Genomic DNA, 18,236 nt, shown 5'->3' with positions numbered 1-18,236 from the left:
TTTTAAACACATTTCAGTTATCAATGACAACATATAAATTCGTGTTTTCTCTCTTCCAGTATTGCTACGAACATCCCCAGAAGGCTGGATTCTGCGTGAATACAGAAGCTGCACAGCGCCACGAAGTTGTTGCCAGTTTACCTACAGCAGCCAGAGAACTGCTGGCGGAGGGTCACAATTCACAAGTATGATGTCACTGATGCAGGTACCAAAAGGGGGAAGCTGTTGTAGGAGAGTTGGAGTTGAGTGAGACCTGGATGAAAGATGGATGTTCATCAGCTCTGGATAAAGCAAGGTACCCTGTGTTGCTGTAATTTCTCTTGGCTCTTGGGCAAGGTGAACCTTCTGTGGTCAGCACTTGTATGTGACGGCAGTGTTGTGGTTTCAGGGGAGCGTAAGCGCTTAGGGAAACGCTTGTTCTGATAGCGAAAGGCTAGTTCTGTCATTCCTACAGTTGCTTTGAAGTAGCCTCGTTAATTCAAAGAAAAAACAAGAGTAAGTAGGAAATGGGTGGCCCTGGGACTATTTTATCGCAAAACACCTTTTGCTTTCAGAGCCACATAGCAGTGGCTCTGCATGAAGATCTGCATGACAGTCCTGCAGACAGATACCTACGTTTTAGCCAAACATCTGCCATCCCCAACATACCAACCATTATTATTTACTGCCCTGCTTTTTCTGTGGATTTTAGGTATCTGCTGTAATAAACGAAATAACCAGAAAATATTTGGAGGGCTTGCAGATGAGGTTTCTTAATTTAAGGTTGTTAGTTCAGTTTATTATTATTATTATTAGCCATTTCTAAAATGACAATCATGTGCCTTATGTAAATTTAGAAGGACATCAAATCCTTCCACGAACAGACCTGGAATTATCATACCCAGAGGCAGATGAAGAATTTTCACTGGTGTTAAGTACCTATGAAGAAAGCCCCTGTCAAGCCTGGTTAATGCTGATAATCAGTGATTTGAAGGAACCGCATACTTCGGTGTGTGCATATGTGTATCTGATGTCTTCTGCCTACATACCATGCTATTCATGACTGATGGAAGCCGAAAATGTCTTTCCATTGTCAAAACCTTTAGCAAAAAAACTTCAGGAAGGTTGAAGACAGTTTTATTTTGTTGTTGTTGTTTGTTTTTTTTTTGATAATGTTTAAGATATTATTTTAACAGATTTATCAGGATTTATCTGAGTTTCCTGCGCCATAACAATATAAAAATAATTTCATTTGCTCTCAGCTGACCATCTCTGAGCCTTTATAAGTAGCTGGTGCTAACCCTGTATTTCAAAAATATGGGTTGTCTTTGGAAAGCCAGGAGCTGTAGGTCTCCATCACTTTACGTTCAATCAGTCACCAAATATTCACTTCTCTCCCTGAATTTTGGGAGGCAATTTAATTTGAAACTATGAATCTTAGGGAATTGTACTGCCTCATTTTTCCTGTTTAAGGAAGACCCGTCCTTTCACTGACATACTATAAATACAAAATTATTTTTATTTCCTGATTCTAGTGGTCCTGAAAGCTCTCTTGGAGAGGTAGAGCAGCTACAATAATCAGCAAATTTGAGTAGTTTTTCTTTGGTGGTTACTTCTGGCTTGAAAAAGAGAAGTAGCAGCGCCCTGACCAAAAGGGGACCTCTGTTTTCTCCTTCATAAGGAGAGGGGAAACACTGCATTAGTAGTCGGAATCAAAGTGTAATTAGGAAAGAGGAGGAAAACAGTTGTACATCAAAAATAGAAACAAACTTAGATGGTTGATGAAGGATTTGCCTTCTTCCGAGTTACCCTTCAGCTTTAAAGGACAGAAGGAGCTGGTGCACAGCCACCCTAATCAGAGGAGCAGTAGGAGGGCAAACAGCAGGTATGAGGGGAGTAGCTCTGGTGCTCTGCTAAGAAACAATCTGCCCAAGATGAGGAGCATTGCTGACTGTGTGCTCTCCCTGCACTGAGAGCAAAATTCATCCGTAGTGCCCTGGTGTTAGGAGGGCTGCCAAGGTGATTTTAGCACTTTCAGTGCATTTATGCCATCAAGCTGGAAGTAAAGTGCTCTGTTTGAGGGTGTTTTCAGGACAGAAGGTCAGCCTTATCCCTCTGCACGACGCTGGTATTTAAATAATGTCAAATAAGCAGAACTGAGGCTAATTTACGTTGTTGAAGGAAACTGGAAATAGTGCACCAATATTACCGGGTGAATTGCCTTGATCCCTGTGAAGGTGACTTTGACTGGGAGATAGCCTGGCCCGTTTCAGACCTGCCCCATAGCTTTGTGACTGGAGTGTGGTGTCCGTGTGGGTGCTTCTTGGTGGCGGGGGCTGGTTTTTCACCTGTCAGATGCGTCTTTGGGTAAAGGCTCTGACCACAGGGAGCTGGTCGTGGAGGGGGTGTGCCCAAGAGCCCTTTGGGGAGATCTGATTGTGCTATGAAGTGAACCAGAGGCTCTGAGAAGTTCAAATATTGAAGAGTCTTGAAGAAAATGCATGCCATAGAAAGTCACAGTGGGGACCCTCAGAAGACTACACGTGAGTTGACAGCCCTTGTGCAAAGCTGGGAGATTCTGAAGTTGGGAGGGGAGGACGCACCATCCACATTTGTTTCTGAGGAAAGGAAAACAGATCAGAGCTTGAGGAGCTCTGCAATCTTTCTTTTACAATTCTTATCTGAGATGATTGTGTCCAGCGTTTGGGAAGCCCCATAGTCAGCTCCCAAACCTAAGCTGTCTGTGTCATCTCTGGTCTTGCTTGTGCTAAACATCAGGAAAATGCAGGGTGCCAAATGCCTTCAAGCTGAATTTCTGGTTGTAGAGGCTACTCCTCGGAGGTCTTGTGAGGAATTCCTAGGCTGACAGGAGAGCTGATGGCCTTTGACACATTGCTTAGTTTCTTGTTTGGCATGCGAACATGCTCATGAGAGAAACAGATAGCTGGGAAGAGTTGGGGGTCACCTCACAGTTCTGTTATTCGTCTCCTGGAACTGGCTGCTGGCTGCTGCGAGATGTAAGGTATGCTGCAGCCCTCGCACAGATACTGTAAGGGGAGTCCTACAGGCTCGCCGAATTCTTGGGATAACTTCAAAGAGCTCTGCACCTCGTGCTACAGATCACGCTGCCTGTCCCCTGTGAGAATGGGGCGGCATAGCTCTGCGGCCTGCCAGGCCGAGGTGGTGTGTGAGTTTCTCAAGTTTCAGATGCCTCCCTGCTCCATTTATGTAGCCTTTACTTGCCCTTCTCAAGGTCTAATTTCATTCCACCAGCGGAATAGGGCTGGAAGGACCGTGCAGGAGGCCGTGTGTACTACAGCCTGCATCACAAACAACTACTGCACGAAGTAACTCATGCTTATTCCCAGCGGGGCTGTGTGTCCTGTCTCTCCACCATCCCTCAGCTTTTGCAGGCCAGTCTAACAGGCTAAAAGATGAGCACAGCTGAAACTTGGGTGTGTGCTCACCTCGGTGTCCCGCTCACCTCCTGCCCTTTGCTCTCTGCCGAAATTAGTGAGGTGGGTGGGTTGCAGATGAGTTCCTTTATGAGGCATGAAGACAGAGCCCAGCCACTTCGGAAGCTTTCTGCAGAGAACAATCCTGTGCCCAGTAGATATGGCATTAATTTTAGTTCCCTTCACTTGAATTAACTTTTCTTGTTGCTGCTCATGGACTGCCCGACATCCTGAAGTCCTCATAGGTTTTCATTCAGGTGGCCGAGGTGGAGATGAGCTACAGCCCTTCTGTGGCTCGAGTGATGAATTGTCATGCAAGTGAGAAGTGCTGCTGCTGCTTTCCCTTCCTGATGCATTCTCCCTGGGACATGTTCAGCTTCTGCTGGCCCAGGACCCACTTACAAGCTTTGAAACTGGATCCCTTGACTGGTTGTGACCCATGCAGTGTGCAAGGGCTGCTGCTGCAGGGGATTAATTTACCACTCACCTGTTTGCATATCAATTGCTTTGCTGCTTGGAATGGAAACTGTTGATTGTTTCTGAATGAAGCAGGTTTCACTGTTGACAAAGAAAACAGGAAGGTTAGACTGCTGGTGAGTAGCACGTTGTTTTGGAGTGAGAAATTGTTATTTATATCACTGGTTGCTGTCCTGTTCCTCGTAATCTGCATCAATACCAGATGTTGGCTCCTGAGAGCAGGCCTGTCCATAGGAAGAGCAGGTTAAGTGCTGGGGAAGGGCCAGGAAGCACGGTTTGGTGGCTGTAAAGTCAGTCTGTAACTGCAGTGCTTGCTTATCAGCAGACACCGCTGCCTTTGATGGTCGGAAACTAAAGGGGGATGCCAGTTTCCCATAGCCATATGCTTCCTGAAGTACACCCCGAGTTACAGTCATGTGTTTGTTCCCTTTATTCATTATATAGTTTAGGTCTCAAATGCTTTTGTTGCAGTGGACAAATGCTATAATACAGAGGAGGAAAAATTGAGGGAGCTCTGAAATGTGTCGGAGTGGCCACTGGTAGCGAGTTCTCCAACTTTGTATACTTCATCCACATCTACCTGATTGTAGTTCTTATCATTTTCATTAAGGATGGTTTAACTAAAGCTTCCTTTTTTTCCCCTTCCTTTCCTCTCACATTTCTCTTTCCTTCTCCCAGGCACAGGGGAACTCAGGCCCAGGGGAACTGTGCACTGAAGGCAGCTTCTGGGACGCCTCGTTGGCCAGAAGCTGGGCGCTCACTGCAGTGAAACAGCCTTCATTAGGTGCTACGAATGAAATGCCTGGAGTATGCCAGGGCTCCAATACTCTTGTTCCAACTCCTAAACATGACCATTGCTGAGAAAAAAGTAACCCTCTTTACCCTCATCTGATTCTTTTTCCTTTTTTCTTTCTTCTCTTCCTCTCAACGTGAGACCTTGAGACTCCCTTCCTCTACGAAGTCTTCTGTTTCATTCGCAACAGCCAGGCAATGCCCCCACACCACAGCTGCTGCCAGCCCTGCCTGAGAACCCCCTGCCAAAGGCAACCCAAACCCAGCCGCCTGCTACATGCAAAGCTCCTGCTGGGGGCCTCCCAGATCCCCATGCTTCTGCACTAAATTTTGGATTCTGCCTATCGCTGGGGAGAGGTCTGACGGAGCCACTTGTGTTTCAATTATGAGTACTATCGGTTGAGCTGCATCATCCTACAGCTGTTCTGTAGCTGTAAATGATGTAAAAATGTACAGAAAAGCAGAGGAGCAGGTCCCTGGAGTCATTCTGCAGCTAAGCCTAAATGAAATATGTAGGTGGGTGTCTTAGACACAGGGTCGAGCAGGGATAAAATTTCAGTTTGGGTTTTGCTTGCAGGTTTTTCTTTTTGTTTTGTGGAAAACACTAGGACATCTAAGCACCTTTTTCTTTCATCAATCTTTATTTCAGATGACCAAAGCCCTGCTTTGCTTTGTAAATAAGCAGAATCCTACCTTTGAAAACAAGCACACTGATGACAAAACTGCAGGCTTTACAGATAAGAGACTGTTTTGTCAAAGAGCTGAGTAACAATAGTGAGCTTTTGGTCAGCTGAAGTAAGCACTGATGTTGTTATGCAGGTGTTTATTGCCCACATACGTCTGGGCAGAAGTAAGTAGATCACAGCCACTGACTGCTACTAACAGACTGTAGTGGTGGTGCCACTGCCTTGTTCTGCTAGGGCTTGTGCCAAGACCTGAGTGTAGCAACAAGTGAAAGGAAACTCAAGGTGATGAGACAAAAAAAAAAAGTTTTCCCCTACCCCCCAGTGGTTTTTTTAACTAACCCAAAATCTCAGAGAGAAAACAAAGCTCGCACTGTTGATTAATCTTATCGGTGATGTGGGTCTGGCTTGCGTATCAAATTGGTTAAACAACTTACGTTTGAAGCACCACCTAAGGTAAATGTGCATAAAAAGGAGAAGGTTTTAAGCCCTGGATAGCCTGATTTACTTCTGGCTTTATAGGCTAGATAAGTTAATTGATTTCGTATTGATAACGCTTATCTAGAATGTTTTTCCCCACTATCTGGTGGGAGCGGCTGTACAACGACAAACCCGGTCCCTACCTGGGCTGACTGCGCCAGCTGCTAGGGTGTCGGGCGTGCGGCCTTGGGGTTCTCTGTGGGTATCCATGCAGTAGCCAAGACATGTTCGTCGTTATGAAGGTCAGTTTTAATGAATTTACTTACTCTTTTAACTACCACCTACCCAGATAAAACATCACTGGCATTCAGACAGACAGCTCATCACAGGAAAACGTGGTCAAGGAACTGTTTTTATTTTTGTGTTACTCATGCTCCAGGAAATAACTGTGTCCTTACTCACGCCTTTTTGTGTGCTGAAGTCATGAGCACTTTCACTACTGTGTTATTTGTTTTTTAATTTTCAGATTTTTAATGTGAAAATCTTATTAATCTTTAATCAGACTTACGCTGACCACAAGCCAAAGTTTGCTGAGTGATCCTTTTGATGACATGCAAGCTGTACAATGTAGTGATAGGAAAAAAATTAATTCCCTTATTGAGCAACGGAGAACGGAGGGCCCCAGGAGCCAGTGAAGTCGTGGCAGAGTAGCAAAGAGGCTTTATATTTGGAGATGTCTGACCTAGCCAGTCACCCTGTGTTTATGCCAACAGTTCCCTAGGTGCATCCCACCCTTCAGTTCTGTGGGGCAAGATGATGGGAGCTGCCCTGGGGATGGCAGAAGGGTTTCAGTCACGTGTGATGCGGGAGAAACCCTCCCTGCACTATACTGAGTCAGTCCTCTGGCTGCGAATATTTTCAATGAGACAAGCTCTGATGGATGGATGCAAAATCCTCACGTTATCTTTCCCACTTTTCAGGGAGCCGGGGCGCTCAAGCTGCAGGCCAGATTTACAAGATAGCCAGCTGAGCACGGCAGATGAAAGGCTAGTGCCCATCTGCTCAGCCACATGTACAAGGCTAAAATAAAGCACACTCTGCTGTCATTGTCAATAAGTGTAATTTATTATCATGACCAAGACAGCCAGGAAAGTGTATTTTCTTTTTTTTTTTTTTTTTAAATCATGTACTGTACTGCAATGCTGGTGCCAGTGGCAGAAATGTTGCTTTTGTTTGATAGGCTTTTGTTGAAGGTTCTTAGGAGATTTTTCTTCTTTCCAAAAAAGTTTGAGCTTCAAAAGTAAAGCAGTGTTCTATGATTATTGGAGCTACTTACAGCACACTGCAATCAGTGACTTAGCTTAATAGACTTTTTGAGACCCTCTTGGGCCACAGGAGAGGCAGGTGGTAAGAGCTGTCAGTGCACATGGATGAACTCTGACCATTTGGGCTTGTCCTTGGAGGAGCAGATTAAGACATATTTGGGGAGAGGCTTTTCCAGTTCCTAAGGCATCTTATAGCTCCTGAAATGCAGCAAGGCAGTATTGTTTCCTAGCCCCTCCTCGGAACTTACTGAGCCCATTCTGCAGTAACATGAGTGCCAGGTAATAACTGCACTCTGGTTAGACAAAGAACTCTCGGCTGATGTTGTACAATGCATGTGTCAATTTCAATTTAAAGAAAAAAAACAGATCACCTTTCCTCCATTTGCTGTACAAGATGCCTGATAGGTCTCTTCCACTAGATAATCCTAGTCATCGAAGTCCAAGCTCACTGCAGAATGCTATGCCAAGGTTGCCATCAATGCAAGAAATTTAACTGTGCATTTTAGTTCTCTGCAGTGTGACAATTGTTGAAGTCTTCACTTTCAAGAAATACGAGCTGAATCAGGGATGAGGATTAAGTAGCTCAAGAGCTGTGTGTAACACAAACAAGCAAGCTGCATATTAAATGGCTTAAGAGCTGCCATATGCAGTAGCTAGAGATAAATGTCCTTTTCTGGCAGGAAAGCTGACAGGGGGTTAAGCAAACAATGACAGCAGCTAATACTGCAAAGTGGCTCTTTCTACATGCTGGTTGGTACAAGAAATGAGGCAATTCAGCTCATAGTGGAGGGAGGAAGAAGGAATCATCATCCAGCAGCATCAGAAAGAAATCCTTATGTTTAGGACGTTGCCTACCCACACTCATGCCTTATTTCATCCCAGCTAATACAAGGAAAGAGCATGTTTCTAACATTCTACAGGTACTGTAAAAGGAAAAAAAGGTGTAAGAATTTCATGTTCCAGTGGGATTTACATCAAACAACGCGCTGAGCACTACGAGAAGAAAAATGCTGCCTTCTTCCAGCATTGACAAACAGTTCTCTCTCTGCTCCGCAGGTACGTAGTATGCCATTTTTTGATGTGGGTAAATTGAAGTCTTGCAAACTGCAAAAATTTTGGATCTTTATAGAATGGACCACAATTGCATTAGAAATGTCATCAGTTAATTTATTTTTTATAAATAAAAACAATAAATAGTTCATAATTTACTCTTGCAACTTTCTAAAAATATACATCTTATCTTAATATTCTCATAAATTAGTTCTGGCTTGTAAAATTATAGGCAAAATATACAAAGAATTTTTGTAGCTGACACTTTACCCTTTACAGTCTATATTAGTACAGAGACTAACGCCCATTAATTAGTAACTGATACTCTGCTAGAGAGACTTTATCTGTGTTTTAACGGAAATACCGAGGATAAACAATTTACTCTTTATTTAACAAATGGCAGTTCTCTACAAAACTAGCTTTATCCCCATTTAACAGCTAAATTTTGGCTACTGTTAGGAGTAGTCATGTGAGATCTGAAGGACCTCTGCAAAGTTTTCCTCAAGATCATCAAGTTCCTTATTGGCTTCCAAATCACTGTCACAAGTAATCAAGTTTAAAGTTGCCTCACATGAGGGTGAAGTGTCTGGGTCTTCAGATTTCACGTAAGAGTGAGACTCTGCCTCAGCGTTCTTCGTTTCAGCAACATCTTCCAAAAAGTCATCCTTACTCCGTGTCTCCTTTGAATTTTCACTGCATACTGGCAATTCGCATGTGCTTGGTTCCTTTAGTAATAAATCCATGGTTGTACGGAATTCTTCACTTTCTGTAGCTTTCCTTTGCCTCTGACTTTTACTAGTCAACTCAGGCTCTTCCATCACATTAAACTCTTCCAGGTCCAGCGAGTCCACGGCTTCCCAGTCCGTCTGGACTTCCTCAGTGCTGCAGCTGAGGTCTGCTTTAAGCACATCCAACAGGTGCCGCATCTTGCTCTAGGGTGTGAAGGAACAAAGGGGTGACACCTCTCCATCTGCCCAGAGCTCAGGGCTCCATTCAAACATAGAGATGGAAGCTGCTTGCAAACAATTATACAGCAACAGGCACTAAACGGAGTTGACTGTTGTCACTGTTTTGTGACTGTGCCTGACTCTTGAATTGTGGTAGATCAGGAGTCTGCAAATCTCTCGTTTATAGAGAAAGATGCTCCCCACTGAGCATTCTGGTTACATAAACCAGCAAATATGTCAGCAGCTTTCCTCTGTGCTTTGTAAACATCACTAAAGTCGCATACAGAAAGTGAGAATATTCTGGAGGCAGTACCTACCTCATCCAAACGGTTCTTGTTTTCTTCTATATGACACTCAAACAATTGTTCCAGAACTCTACAAATAAAAATTAAACCACTTAACAGGAAAGAAAGCATCTTTTTAGATGTCTACATAAACTAATGACCCTAGTTCTTGATTTTAATTTCTTAACCAAGTGGAACCATTAAGATTGTTTCAATTATGCTCTCCCACAAAGAGGGCTACCTGGAGCCTGAATCCCACTGGACTCAGCGCTCAGCAGGTCCAGCTTTGGGAGCAGACACTAACCGTGGGACAACTGGTAGCACAGCTCTGGGTAGTTTTGCTCTGCTGAAGCTACGTGGGGGGAGAAACCAATAGTCCAGTGGCGGTTCTGCTGTCACGCTGAAGCACCCAAAATCTCCAAGGTGCACCACAGTGGCTGATACAAGTGTAAGTAAAGGGAAGGAATAAAATCCAGGTTCAGAAAAAATCCAGAGACAAGTCCTCAGCCCTCAGAACCTTCTTCCATTGCTTACAAAGTGGTGACAGGATAAGAGAAAATTTCAACACAGAGGAAGTGTCCTGTGGCAAGTAAGGTAACAGTCACAGGAACAGATTTCTAGATAAGGTCAGGTGAATTTAATCTAGTTTACATTAGAAATTATTTTTAAAAAAAAGGAAAAAAAAGGTAAGTTTAAAAATAGTTTTAAGGGAAGACATTACTGTAAAAAAAAAAAGAACCAGAGGGAGACTGCTCTTGGAATTTCTCAGAATTTTATAGAGGCTTCTTTATCAGAACCAACAGGTTAAGTAAAGATTTTGTGACTAACTACTCAAATCCGGGAATTGTATAATACCTTACTGTTTAATTATTAAAAAATATATATATATAGTTAGTAACTGGTGAACCCTTGTCTGGAACAGTATGTAATCCTTACAACCCATGGTGAAGCTTGGATTCATACTGGTACAGGAACAAGGACAGAAGGGCAATGGAGGACATATTGTGTGAAAGATTAATAATTTGGTTTATTTTATATCTTGTGGAGTAAAATGATTTCTTCTTAGCATTATTCCACATAGGCTTTTAGGTTAGTTTCTAATAGAGGCTGCATCTCATGGTACATCGCAGCAGCCTGAAGTAGATGACCCACAGGACTTTCCAAGTCCTCTTTTCTTATAATAAAGCAAAAAAGAAAAGGAAATAAAGCAAAAGCAAACGGTAACTGGGTATTTATATATTCTTAAAGGGAACTCAATAATTACTAAAAACTACTTCCCTTTCTTACAGAGTTCCATGTATTTCTGACATAGCATTATAAACTTGAAAACAACCATAACCTACCTGTTAGAAAACAGCCCAAGGTTAAGAATTTCATTTGTTACATCTTCAATGAAAGTTAAATATAAAAGGTCATCTTCTCTGAAGGAAGAACAGAAAACCCAACATTAAATGTTTAAATATACAGACACCTATCAGACGATGCAGTACGTATGATTACCTTTATGGGAGATGTTATTAAGAACATCATATAGATCTTAGCACAAACAGTCATTTTCAGAAAGATCATTCTACCTGGACAAACTTAGCCCTTCATTCAATTTAAAAAATAATAAAAAGAAAACAACTGTACAATGTCACAATACTGGAAAGATCACTGCGGTGTTCCACGTTTCTGTTATCTTCCTGTTGTGGTATAAACTAGCAGTGAGAGCCTCTGAGGAAACAGCCAAATCTTGGAGAGCATTTACAAGCAGCTTTGCACTCAAACAGAAAGGCATACAAACGAGGAAGAAAGTGTAATATTGCAGCTTGGTGCTCTGAGTAAAAGGCTTCCAAAAGAGCTTCTAGAGAATCTGACTGCAACTTGGAATTTCTAGTACTCAGTGGGAGCTCAGAAAAATAGGTACTTATTGGCAGCCTCCATTCCTTTCAAACAACAACTCTTTGATGTACCAAATCCTCGTTAGAGGTGGCTTTCTCCTCTTTGATTACATTTCTCTCTTTTTCCCCCCTTTGGAATACCACTTAAAGCCTGACTGATGCCAATCGAGCAATCTAAATGGGGCACTCTTCAAAACTTTTAAGTTCTGTTTAGAAAACAACCCACTCCCTTTTCCTCCCCCTCAGAAAAAAAGGAAAATAAAAGATTTCACTATTGTTTCTCTTTCATAGCATCTTTCTAAATATCCCAACGTATCCATCCAAACAAGCTCTACAGAATCATCCTTAATAAACAGAATCAGTCTTATTAAACAGAAAATAAAAAAATGGGATACAGCTTGCATGATTAGGTAAAAACTGTCATCCAGTCTGAAGATTGTAATTTTGGTTCCCTCTATAGTCAAAGAAGAAAGATAACTATAGATGACCTATAATACATCCTTAAAGTTAGGGAAGAACAAGCCTACTAAAGCATAAAGAAATTAAACACCTTTCCCAAGGTCACAGGAGAAAGCAGTGGCAATGTTTCTGAATACAACTCAAACATCTTCTAATTGTCATCAAGTTTCAGAGCACAAATTTAGTAAAAATGCCCCTCAACATTTTATCTTACTAACGTTAGCTTCAGACAGCTTTTAGTCCAAAAAAGAACTGGAAACATTTAATGTGCTGCCACTGGATAGTAATAGTCTAGATCTTTCATTAACTGTTTTATAGCAATTCATATCCACATCAGTGTTACTGTAGATTGCGAACAACAGCTTATTCTGAGTGCTTATTCACTGTTTCAAGTTCAACAGTTCTGAGGAAGGGTTTCTACTTTATTGTTGCAAACTAGCAGGAGAATGGTGCAAGTATACTTACTCGGCCTCGATATTCGTCCTTGCAGATGGCTGCTCAGAATACAGCAATGTCTCTCTAATCAGAAAATCAAAGGATAAGAAATAGCAGAAAGCAACATTGTGTAAACCCTTTGCAGTACTTTGCAGCTGACTCTCTTCTGGAGCCATCCTGTGCCATTATTCCCATTATACTTCTTGGAAGAAAAAATACCAAAAACCAAAAAGCTGCCACATCCTACTCCAATAGCAAAACCTACATTGAAGTCTGAAGACTCTAGTTCAAGTGTATTTTAATACCTCACTAGATGCAGTGCTCTGGTAACTCAGAAAGACCTCAGTGTTACTTCAGATGCTATACACAAGTCCATTACCCATAAAAAGTGATTTCAGTGTAACATGATTCGATACTTAATCACGTAAGACTCCCTATGTTCTTTGACACACAGTAGATTTTCAGGAGTAGCTTGTGACTACTGCTCTACTGTACAAAACATCAAACAAGTACACGAAGGGATAGAGTGCATAACATACAAATTGTACTGCATAAAAACAGTGTCACCAGGTGCTGATGTACAAATGAAGAAGACAGGACTGTACAAAGTAGAAAAAGGGAGGATGAAAGCCCAAGTGCTACTCTCTGGACCAGATCTATAGAAGAACTGTGACAGATCTATCTTAAATATACCATATGGAGTTTGCAGGTCTGCAACAGAAAGAACGGAGCTTATAGATCTAAGTAACTTAGCACCCGAGTGCCTCACACAACAAAGGATTAAAAGCATCTGAGATTTTTATTATTATTTTTAAAATACCTGCTGTTACACTGTACACTGATTCCTAAACCCTTAGGAATGCCAGGTACAGGTTTATGCCTGAAAGCACATCTCTGGAGCTAGGACTTCCTTCATTTGGGGCTGCACTGATGCACCTACGTGAACCTGGGATCTCTCTCGATGCATCTCCCTTCTCTTATATATTTATATTGTTCCTTTAGGAATCAAGAAGATTTTGCTGGCTCCTCAGATTCAATTCCCTTCTTCAACATGGAAATTCCAGGAGATTGAAGGAGAATGCTCAAGTCATTTAACTACAGGCATGCTCTACAGGTTTCCATGGAAAGGTCAGAGATCAAATCAGCAAGTAAAGCATGATTCTGAGGCCAGCAATTAGGAGAATCAGCTGGGAGCCCTGGGTTCAGGCCTGATTTCCAACACTGTTCTTGTATTTTAGACAATATTCTAATGCTCAGTGTTACAGCTTCAGAAAAAGATGTGGGAAATGCTTCTGGTATGCAACTCTGGCATATCTTAGATTCAAAAGTCTGGATGTCTGCAAACCTTTTCCTGAAAGATATACCAAAACCGTATTTAGGTGTAGCCCTGTATATGACATATATAGGGTGTAAGTTCAGATTTATGTTCATAACTAACAGCTGTATCAACTTCTCATCAGTCTCACTCCCAACCAAAATATTATTATTATTAATTTTAATTAATTATTAAATTATATTATTTAATTTAATTATTATTAAATTATTAATTATATAATAATAATAATAATAATAATAATCATCATCATCATCATCCTGTATTTCAGAGCTCTCTTTCTTAATTGGCTTTACAGTGGAACTTCATAAGAAAACAATTCTGAAGTTGGGAAAGGCCATTGATCTAAAACGAATGAACAAACAAGTTCTGTGAGAAGAAACTCAGAAATGATAGGAGTGGCTTATTGCCCTAAGAAGAAGCTGTATAAAAAGCAAGAAGGAATGCTTCGAATATTTATTCCTTCTGTAAATCATGCACCTTAGGAAGGAGTATGGAAAAGCAGCTATTCCTCTCTCAGGCTCATCCACATCGTATCTGTTATCTCCAGCCTACAACACAAAAATAAAATCTTTATTATCAATGCAAATACACAGCAAATTCTACCACTAAAATGAACCTAATAAATATTTGTGACCAAGCAGTCCTCCAAATTTTATGTCTTTTCTGAGAAACTTTGAGTAAACTGAAACACATGGCAGCAATTAGTCATCAGCTTTGACATCTAAAATTTTAGTCAGGGGATGTAAGAGATCTGGAACATTTCTCCCCTGAAATGGCAAAAATGAATCCTCTGAAAACCGTAGAGTAGCAAAAATATGGTATGCAAAAGCAGGAAATGGCAGTCTAGATCACATACCTTGAGCTGCATGCAAAAAATTGATGGAAAGTAAACTTGCTGACTGCGTGCATTTTAAATTATAATACCCTGAAAAAGCTACTGTAAAGCTACAGACTTACTGCTGTGACTTACAATGGCCAAAGAAAAAAGCAGATGTAACAGTTTCAAAATTAAATCAAAAGTTCTTCATGGAACTGGTGTGAAGCCTTCTGAATAATCATTTGTATTTCTCAATGAGCTCAACTGCAGATGTAGATCAATTCAGGTGTAGCTACTCTTCCATCTTCAGTAAAGCTATAAAAACATTTTCTCTCATCTCGTCCGTAATTAATTGTCTTATTAAGGCAGAGACACAAATAGTCTGACCTTGTACCCCTTATTCAGGAAGAAAGTCCAAACATATCTGTGACTGTAATATAAAACACTAGGAGCAGGTAGAATTTGAAGTGGTATGATTGTTCATTACAAAATTCAGACATATTAAGCAAGACAGAAAGCAAACAATAGCAAGAAAAATATCCTCGCTTTGCTGGTTTGGTTGTTTAGTCAGAGGAAGGGATTCCTTTGTTCCAATTCTTTCATCAAAGGCTTTATGTATACATTACCCAATGTAAAAATATAGAAAAAATTGTTGTAACAGACACACCTTCTTCTGCTGAAAAATTATGCACCAATTATCTATGTCCTTAATTAAGCACACTGGTGCACTTGTAAAACTTCGGGGAACGGGGTACCCTTCAAAAATTTTGTAATGTTCCAAGCTCTCTTCACACATCTAAGTATTTTTTTCCTGCTGTTTCTGCTTGTTCTTGTGAAACTTTCTCTCACCTCCACATAACTAATTCATCTCATGACAATAAAGAAAATGAAACTTAATTCAGTTGTATGTCAGAGATGAAGTATATATCCCAAAATGATGGTGAAGGGTGTGGGAAAAGTACCCTGACTGATTGATGATGATTTTATTACCTTCACTGTCATCCTCTGCTGTTCAGTCAGAACTTTTCTCCCAGATGCTTTGTCTGCAGTTGGAAAGCTACAAAATTTAGAGATGTGTTAGATAGTATATCTAAAATAATTTCAGAGTAATTATTCTGCCTCTATACATATGTAAATGAGAACAGAATTTGTTGCTTTTATTAAGATATAGTTATGATAACAGCTAAATTCCATGGTTTCAAAATAAAGACTTAAGTTCTGTACCTGATCACATCAGTCTGTGTTTCAGCTTCCACATGCCGCTTGCAGCGGTTTTTCCTTTTCCTTTGAGCAGGAGTGTAATACCTGTACTCTGACAGGACGGATTTAGCATCTGATATTAAGGTGCGTGGAGTAAAAGGTTTTCGGCTTCCAGTAAATAATTCAGAGTGCCTGTCTAGAAGATCCCCACTGTATACTTTGGAGTTCCTATCCTGATGCCTCTGGGAACGACCAATGCTCACAAAACTATTAGAAGAGCAACTGCTTGAAACTCCGGAGTGTTTTCTTGGTGTACTCGATGTACTGACACTTGAGTTTGAGTTAGATGTGTTAGATGTATTCCGAGAATGTTTTCTGGTATGTTTTACTGGACTGGAGTGAACCAAGCCATGCTCGCCGTAAGGTGACAGTGCTCTTGACAGGTACCGTGCATGCTGAACAGAGGGGAACAGACTGTCTTTGTCTTCTGCTTCCAAGGGACTCTAGAAAAAAATAAAACACGATTTGATTGGTTTGCAACTTACCCGCTTTTTTCAAGTTGGCACTCGCAGTTATTATTGCTACCAACCTGGAGGTATTTTCTTTGTAAGAAAAATCCAGTTTCCTAAAATCAAACTGGTTTCAGAGCAGCTCCAGAGCTAACAAGTCTTAACACCTTTATGTGAAAAGATTGGTGCTTTCTTATAGAATAGCGATGGCTACATCAAACCAGGAGGTTCAATCATTTTAGTCCAAAACCGTAATACATTTTTAAAAGTTAAGGAACTAGTAACTGTTGAATTGAGGCACATTATTTTATATGGGTTTGCTCTGTTTGCACTGCCCAGGCAAAGGAAGGTAAATAGACATTATCCACAATTATCTTCAAGTGTGGAGTTGTTGCCTTTCTCTCCAAACCCTATTAACTTTATCAAATGCTGTCTATCTTTACAAGATGTACATTTGGTAAGGGGCACCACTCACCGACTCATCTTAGACCAACATGGAAACTACTGTAATGTGGCTTAAGACACAGAGTAAGAAAATTTGTAACTAGGTGTTTATTCCCTGTGTAACCCTCTTCTTTTGCCTATAAGTGGAAGATTCACATCTTTGGTAGGGCTGTAAAATTTTTTCCAATTATTTCAATTTTAGTAAGGCTAAGCATTGAGTAACACCATGCTAATGACAGAGATAAGAAAAGAACTAATAACGTGAAATCAAAATTTGAAAACTAAGTAGGTCATTGAGAAATGTTAAAAAACAAATTATTTGGAAAGACCATACTATCTTTTTCTGCTTTCTGAAAAAAAAATGAAAATCTTAATGCTTAAAAATTCATCAATATTCCTGAACTGTATTATGACAATGTGCCAAAGCTAAGACAGAAACATAGCTAAATCTAACTGGCATTTGAAGATTTATTTATTTTTTTGGTAAGATGAGGAGGAACAATTCAATAGAAAGAAATTTGATTTCTATCCTAAGAGAACTTTGAAAAATTTCCAAGTTGAAAGTATAAATACATGGGCAGTGTATGTGTGCTAGTAAATGTGCTTTATAGTGTGTCTGAACAGTTAGGAAGCATCTTAGCAATACAGCTGTTGTGTATTCTTTTCCAACCTAACACACAACCATGCATTGAAAATGTTATCAGTGAAGGGTATGTATGACATTTTATGACCTCCAAGGATGGCCATATTGCAGAGTTAGGTAATTAAACCAGAAGCCTAAAAACAAGAAAACTTTCTATAAACTATTTTAATTTCATCCACATGTATTTATGCCATTCAAGTTCTGTTACACACAACTGCGTGATGGAGAAGAGATGACACGTGTGTGTATTAAAGCTACCTAGCAGCGCAACTACCAGAGAAGGTGCTTGCTCCTAGGTCCTGGCACAGTGAGGTCCAGAAGCTGTGAGGGTAATGTTGTTCTGGAACATCTCACAGAATCATAGAACATCCTGAGTTGGAAGGGACCCACATGGATCATCGAGTCCAACTCCTGGGTCTGCACAGGACTGCCATATAAAATTGAACCATACGTCCAAGAATGTTGTCCAAAAGCTGCTTGGCTCCAGCAGACTCGGTGCCGTGACCGCTTCCCTGGGGAGCCTGTCCCAGTGCCCAACCTGCAGAACCTTTCCCTACACCCAGCCTGACCCTCCCCTGTCTCAGCTCCATGCCGTTCCCTCAGGTCCTGTCGCTGTCCCCAGAGAGCAGAGCTCAGCACCTGCCCCTCCGCTCCCCTCGTGAGGGAGATGCAGGCTGCCATGAGGCCTCCCCTCAGTCTCCTCCTATCTAAGCTGAACAAACCAAGGGACTTCGGCTGCTCCTGATGCATCTTCCTCTCTAAACCATTCACTATCTTTGTAGCCCTCCTTTGGATGGTCTCTAATAGTTTTATGTCCTTCTTATATTGTGGTGCCCAAAACTGCACACAGTACTCAAGGTGAGGCCGCATCAGTGCAGAGTAGAGTGGGACAAATCTCACGGCCACACCATGCAAGCAGTATAACACAAGACAAAATAACAGCTAAAATAAAATAACATCTGACAAAGCCCAATTCAAAATCAACAGCTACAAACCCAAATCAATTCAGTTCATGTCTAATTAAATAGTCAGACCTCTTAAAACAATGATTTTACTGTTCCTTACATTCAGTTCACATAGCTCCAGGGCAACTGCTTC

The 18,236-nt window shown here is 41.1% G+C and overlaps 1 protein-coding gene across 3 annotated transcripts in view; it reads right to left on the bottom strand.

Moving 5' to 3' along the window:
• Positions 1-8,284: 8,284 nt before the first annotated feature.
• The window catches only part of SPATA7 (spermatogenesis associated 7), a 41,565-nt gene continuing 31,613 nt past the window's right edge, over positions 8,285-18,236 (bottom strand). For 2 of the 3 annotated variants that reach the window (XM_035539637.2, XM_035539639.2), the window contains exons 6-12: positions 15,567-16,045; positions 15,333-15,399; positions 14,003-14,073; positions 12,220-12,273; positions 10,756-10,833; positions 9,446-9,503; positions 8,285-9,113 (exon numbers count right to left, since the gene is read on the bottom strand). In XM_035539637.2, the coding sequence (XP_035395530.1) occupies positions 8,637-9,113; positions 9,446-9,503; positions 10,756-10,833; positions 12,220-12,273; positions 14,003-14,073; positions 15,333-15,399; positions 15,567-16,045 (1,284 nt within the window). In that variant the 3' untranslated portion in view covers positions 8,285-8,636. The remainder of the gene's footprint in view (positions 9,114-9,445; positions 9,504-10,755; positions 10,834-12,219; positions 12,274-14,002; positions 14,074-15,332; positions 15,400-15,566; positions 16,046-18,236) is intronic. The other variant, XM_035539640.2, reaches the window with a different exon arrangement.

The sequence above is a fragment of the Cygnus atratus genome, chromosome 5 (assembly GCF_013377495.2).
Source record: "Cygnus atratus isolate AKBS03 ecotype Queensland, Australia chromosome 5, CAtr_DNAZoo_HiC_assembly, whole genome shotgun sequence".
Lineage (NCBI taxonomy): Eukaryota > Metazoa > Chordata > Aves > Anseriformes > Anatidae > Cygnus > Cygnus atratus.
The sequence above is the reverse complement of the archived record's forward strand: the minus strand, read 5'-3'. Positions and strand labels throughout refer to the sequence as shown.